Source organism: Vicia villosa, linkage group LG2 (genome assembly GCF_029867415.1).
Source record: "Vicia villosa cultivar HV-30 ecotype Madison, WI linkage group LG2, Vvil1.0, whole genome shotgun sequence".
Taxonomy (NCBI): Eukaryota; Viridiplantae; Streptophyta; class Magnoliopsida; order Fabales; family Fabaceae; genus Vicia; species Vicia villosa.
Window position 1 is genome coordinate 126,451,077 of NC_081181.1, and position 5,887 is coordinate 126,456,963.

Genomic DNA, 5,887 nt, shown 5'->3' on the forward strand with positions numbered 1-5,887 from the left:
GAGCTGTTGGATCAGTTCAAGATTTAACAGATGCAGAATATTTTGGGAATATTATGCAGTCCTATGTGGCGCCGGTTTTAAAGGTCTGGAAGATTCAAGTCATAATCAAGAAGAATATGCACTTTCAAATTATGGAGATAAATTAGGAAGGTTATGATTGAAGACCTATTATTAGGCAGAAATTTCTGCATATTTGTAGCATCTGATATATTGTGATTTGAAGCCCAAATCCAGTTGGGAAAAAGGTTATAAATAGAAGCATTGTAACCTAGGAAAGTAACCAGCCGAAAATGTAAAGTTTCATATTATTATGGTTGAGTCTGTAAGCCACTCTCTTAGAGAGTTTGTATGTGTGAGCCTCTCGAATTTCATGTTGATATGAAAGTAGAATTGATGTTATATAGATGTAATTTTCTATTATTGTTCTTGATCGAAACTTTTAAGCAAGATCAAGTATTCTTGATTAAGAAGTTATTAATCTAGTGTTTCTTGTAATTGAAGATTAAGGTAAAGAGTCGTCAATATCACTAACTAGATTGTTATTGTGAGACATCGCTGTGGTGATTGGAAGTGAGAGGAGTTTCTCATATCTAGGAAGTTTCTAGGTAGAAGTTTCATTGGGTGTGGATTAAGTAAGAAGTTATAAACCGGAGGTTGTTTAGCTTCGACTTGATACTACTAATAGTAGATTTCCTTCCTAGCTTGGTAGCTTCCAGAGTAGGTGTTGTTGTACACCGAACTGGATTAACAATTCTGGTCTGTTATTTACTTTTCAGTATTGTGTATGTATGTTTATACCTTTCCTGTGTGTTTTTATCAGATTAGATGTCTCGGCATGTCATAGGACATCTGAAGTCTGGTATACCAGAATTTTAATTGGTACCAATATCTATCATGACCGAGTGGGAAGTGATCCAAGAGAGATTCATGAAAGTTGATGACATAATGAAATTACATATCAAAGAGAAATTGAGAAAGAATGCCTATCCAGAAGCAATGGATTTGAAACCACCGTCAAAATTAGTTAAAACAAAGGGTGCCCCTAAACGGGAACAAAGCTATATGAGAATAAAGCAAATTACGATCTAATTCTCAATGCTCTAGTTCTTTGTCTTATGGATCCAACGCCATTTGAAAAATGGATGTTCATCCTAGAAATGGGACACCTTATAGAAAATGCTTATGATAGGGTTTGTATTGCTTTAACATGATATTGTTTCTCGGAAACATTTTTTCCACTTAGGAGTAAGTCACCTCAAAATCCATCCGAACGCATCATGTTTACTAGTTGGCTATCAAAAAGCAAAATGTTGTTAAGGTTTAGTTGAAACCGAGATGTCCTATACCAAAGACATCATTGGAGTGGACGACACATTTCACACAAGATGTTGAAACTTGGCCGTATCACTTTTTAGAAAGGACGAAAGAGTTCACCAAGTTAAGCGACATTGAAAGAGAAGCAAATAAGAAAATATTGAAGAATGAATCACCAATAAATTTAGGCTTTGACATATATTTTGGTGCATTTTAGTTGTAATCTAACAACATAACACATTGTTTGTATGTAACACATTGCATAATGTTATAAAATTAGATGGTATTTTTTGGACAATTTTTGGGTTTTGAAATTCTGCTCTGCATAATACCTTGATTTTGTTCACTGTAATTTTTTAGTGGCTCCGAAGATGCATATCCAGACACACCTTCTAATTATTTAAAAAACAAGGGATTATCAAGAGATGCATCTCCGGATAAAACCTTGTTTTTTGAAGAAAAAAAGCATGAATCTGAATATCTATCTTCGAAGTCTCTCCTAATTATATGATAGGGTTTATAAGGTCTTTATTGATCTACAATTTCTATAAATAGGGTCTCTCATTCCATTTTCGTTACAAAAACCATAATGAATCTCTATCCCATTCTTGCATTTGTGTCTTTCAATGGCGCGAATCTTCCACTTCAGTTTAGAGTCTCCGAGGACATGCTTCTCGTTGATCTAAAATCCAAACCGAATACTCTCCTACGATATCCAAAAAAATCAGAGAGTTGGCAAGCTCAAGTATCATTCACCCTCGATTGACAAGAAGGGAAGATACGGTTCGCCATGCTTGAACTGGAAACATATGATTATTTGAAAGTTATGTGGAGTACCTTTTACCGTTACTCAACAAAGGGTCTCATTGAAGTGGATACGACGATTCAAAGATCAGCCGAAGATATTATAAGGATGTTGCAATGTCCTGAATCACCTGTTTGTAATGACATGTAATTTAATGTAATGTTTATCTATGTAATATTTATTTTGATGTTAATTTATGTTGGTTTTTGAACTAACAAAACATATTCTAGAGATGTATCTTCGGAAAGCCCATAGACTGATGTATCTCTAAAAACATATGTAAAAAAGACATGTTTAAAGATGCATCTTTGGACGCCGGAAACATTGAAATCTTTTCACGGTAACGGAGGATAACACATAAGGGTGGAAGTAGCAAACCAAAAATACCAATAAATCTAGTTTTATATGGTGTAGTCACTTTTTTTTCTTGCTCCTTTTCATTCTATATTTATGTTATCTAATTCTAAACTCTAATAAACGATTACTAATGCAACATTTTGAAAAGCCAATCCCCTTTTTAAATATAAAAAAAAATGTTAATTATGGTCGGTTACATATTTATGAGCAGTAATAAAAATATAAATTATTCATTAGTAATTACTATTAAGATTTTCTCCATCCCTTTAGCCTCTTATGCCATGAAAGAAGTTTTCAAATTGTCCCTTAGTTGTCTAGAGCAAAATGGTTACATTATTTCAAAGATCACATGTTAAGCACTCTATAATAATCAGAAAATTGTTCTCATGTCATGCATTACTTCCAAAACAAATCCAAGTGAAACCATGTTACCACAATTACAAAATACAAACAATTTTTTCAACAAGAAAATGAGTTGATTTCAAGATATAACAAAAGCCTCTATCATCTCTCTTAAAGTGATGGGAAAAGCTCATTGAGTCTGCAAGGTAAAGAATAGAACTCATCATTTCTAACATCTGAACTATACAAGCTAAACTTCTCCCACCATTTCAAACTACTGTCATTTTTCGCTGCATCATCGTCGCCAGAAAGCGTGAGATCCAAAATTAGAGCAACCAACGCAGCAACCGTTACATGTGACATGAAGATCACACTTACGATATCACATAACTGTATTCAAATTAGTTAACAATCATTAGTTGATAATCATATAAATGAAATTTTAAAATTTTTGTTTTTTGGTTGAGATTTTTATGTGTCTTACCCATCTAGGACTTCCTTGTTCATGTTTGACATAAAAATATTGTGAGAAATATTGTGGTATGGAGATTCCTAAGAAGAATGAGAAGCCTAACACGAATTTGGTTCGGAAACTGTTAAGGTTACAGAATTGGAGAAAACCAAGACCAGCAGAAGCTACATTGTTTCAAATTACCAAATATTGTTAAGTTCTTCAAATATATATGCTCACAAAAAAAAAAAAAACATAATCATTATCTTCAATGAATGAACTTACACACATAGCCGAATAATACGCAATATAATGCTGCTATGATAGGGAAAGGAACAGATGCAAAAACTGCTCCAAATTTACCTGATTCAAAAGGAAATAACAATGAGATATATCATTATCAGTATCAGATGATTAATACTATGTCTACGTAACTATGGATTCGTGTTCGATGTAAAACAGTACCGAATATAGAGAAGAAAATCATAAAGCCAGATGATATTTGAATTACTCTTCTGCTTCCTACTTTTGTTAATGCTAGTAAACCAGCATTTTCCCTGAAACAAGTGTAAAGCATAATCGTAAAAATCAGCGAAAAGAGATTAAGGAATGTTCTTTAAGTGATCAAGTTAACAAATCTCTACCAAGCATTGAGAAAAACAAAAACAAAAGGAGTTAGGCTAAACATACGCAGATGCTGTAGTTCCGGTTACACAGCCAAATATAGCACTGAGAAAAGCACCTACTCCCTAAAATCAAAATAACAACGACATTAATAAACTTGTATATCACATTTTGTTTCATTTTATGTAAAAGAGGATTACAAGGTATTGAATCATACCACCCAACCAGCTCCGCGGCTTATAATCGAAGGTGGCACGGGCGTGGCACTTCCATATCTTGCAGCAGCATAGGATGTACCAGAAAACTGCAAGTAAAAAGGTTTTAAACCAGTTATTAACAAGCGAAGTTGCATTGACGATTCACCTGCATAATATAGTAACTAGAATGGCATGAAATTCTAGTTACTTGGGTTCCAAGGAATTAAGTGATTACCTCAAAAAGAGAAACTATAGAAGCAGCCATCATAGGAAAAGCTTCAAGAACATTGAAAGTAGGAGGCCCCCATTGAAAAGGGTAAGGAAGATACACCCTGCATAAAAATCTCAGCAACTTCCTTAGCCATGTTAAGTAAATGATCAAAACCAGTTGAGGAAACCGGCCTGGAAATATTCTCACCATTTCGCGGAAGTAATGAGTCCAGCACGATCCGTGCGGCAGCTATTCTGTGTACTTTCTGACTTGTGGTTATATGCAGTGGAAGTAGTTAAAAGCTGTGCAAATAACCATGCAATTGCAACGGTAAATAGCACTGCGTATCGGTCATGTATAGGCCTCACGGTGCTAATATACCGATGAAGATACTGCAGAAAGAAAATCGAACAGATTTAGTTTTACAATTTCTGTATTCAAACTTGGTTTAATTACTAGTACAAGATTAACAACTTACCTGTGAGATGAAAACCATTATAATTAACGCAGGAAGCCCGATTTCGACACAGTTCGCAAGCTGCAAATTTACTAACATATTGTTGATTCAAACTTAAGAAGCAAGAAATCACAAGGGTATATAATTCTTGAGTCTTACCATTGGGAAACCAAGTTGATATAGACCAAGTCCAGTGAATGTTACATATGGAACAACAGAAAGTGGACTAAGGAACCTGTAAACAAAGCAATAAGCACATATAAGATAATGAATCAATAAATCAAAAAGTTGCTAAAAAAATTTGATCAAAAATACTAACTTACCTTACAGCATTCCTCCAAAACCCGAAAAATCCAATAGCGATTTGGAAACTCGAACTTATGATCAAAGCACCTTGAATCCCTCTCATTGTCATAGTAAACCTCTAGCGAAAAAAAATCAAACAAATACTAAAGAGCGACGAAACAAAAAATAGAAGCATGCAAAATAATTTTGTTTACCTCATAAGGATCTGAATATGCATTATATCTGCTAGCTTGAACAATAGAAAGTATAGGTATTATGTAAGTGTATGAACCAACAACTACAATCGGTAATCGAGTTCCGAATAAAGATTGAAGGAAGGTGTTTAGTCCAGAAACAAACAGAAGGGACTGTATCACCTTGGCCTTCTCAACCTACATTGAATCAAAATATTATAAAAGTGGTTTAAAAGGAATCAAAAATGGATCAGAAAAAATCTCTCACATTTCCTCCACCCATTTGAGGAACAATTATAGTTGGAATCAAAACAGTAATGCCAAGAGTCAGAAGGTAATGCTGAAACCCTAATATCACTGCTTCACCTGCATTTTTAGGATCAAAGATTGAATCAAATTTTCTAATACTACTATATATTTTTTTATATAAACTTTGAATATTTCCTATATTACATGTTCACATTATTCTATATATGTACTAAAATGTTAACATTTGCATTCAAATTTTCAGAAAATTAAAGAATAATGTACTAACGCCATGGAGGTGGACTATTAATGCAATACTGAATTCCAGGTAATTGTTCTTTCACGGGCGGCGCGGTAGGCTTCGCTTCCTCGATTTTTAAGGCTCCGCCATCATTTTGAGACAT

General features: G+C 34.0%; 1 protein-coding gene across 1 annotated transcript; it reads right to left on the bottom strand.

The window, feature by feature from the left end:
* Positions 1–2,989: 2,989 nt before the first annotated feature.
* Positions 2,990–5,887, bottom strand: LOC131646754 (putative nucleobase-ascorbate transporter 10). The gene is made up of 14 exons (XM_058916717.1): positions 5,773–5,887; positions 5,506–5,603; positions 5,259–5,435; positions 5,082–5,182; positions 4,918–4,993; positions 4,780–4,839; positions 4,509–4,693; positions 4,326–4,422; positions 4,111–4,197; positions 3,960–4,018; positions 3,735–3,826; positions 3,555–3,632; positions 3,303–3,454; positions 2,990–3,208 (listed from the first exon to the last, which is right to left on the bottom strand). Exons 1-14 carry the CDS (start codon positions 5,885–5,887, stop codon positions 2,990–2,992), a joined length of 1,596 nt encoding a protein of 531 aa, XP_058772700.1.

What these genes read in the sequence shown, in the direction of transcription:
- LOC131646754 (XM_058916717.1), bottom strand. Translation starts at nt 5,887, where the DNA reads ATGTCTCAAAATGATGGCGGAGCCTTAAAAATCGAGGAAGCGAAGCCT. An exon ending in CTCAAATGGGTGGAGGAAAT is followed by an intron (nt 5,436 to 5,505) that starts GTGAGAGATTTT and finishes GATTCAATGTAG; the next exon opens with GTTGAGAAGGCCAAGGTGAT. An exon ending in TTTTGGAGGAATGCTGTAAG is followed by an intron (nt 4,994 to 5,081) that starts GTAAGTTAGTAT and finishes CTTTGTTTACAG; the next exon opens with GTTCCTTAGTCCACTTTCTG.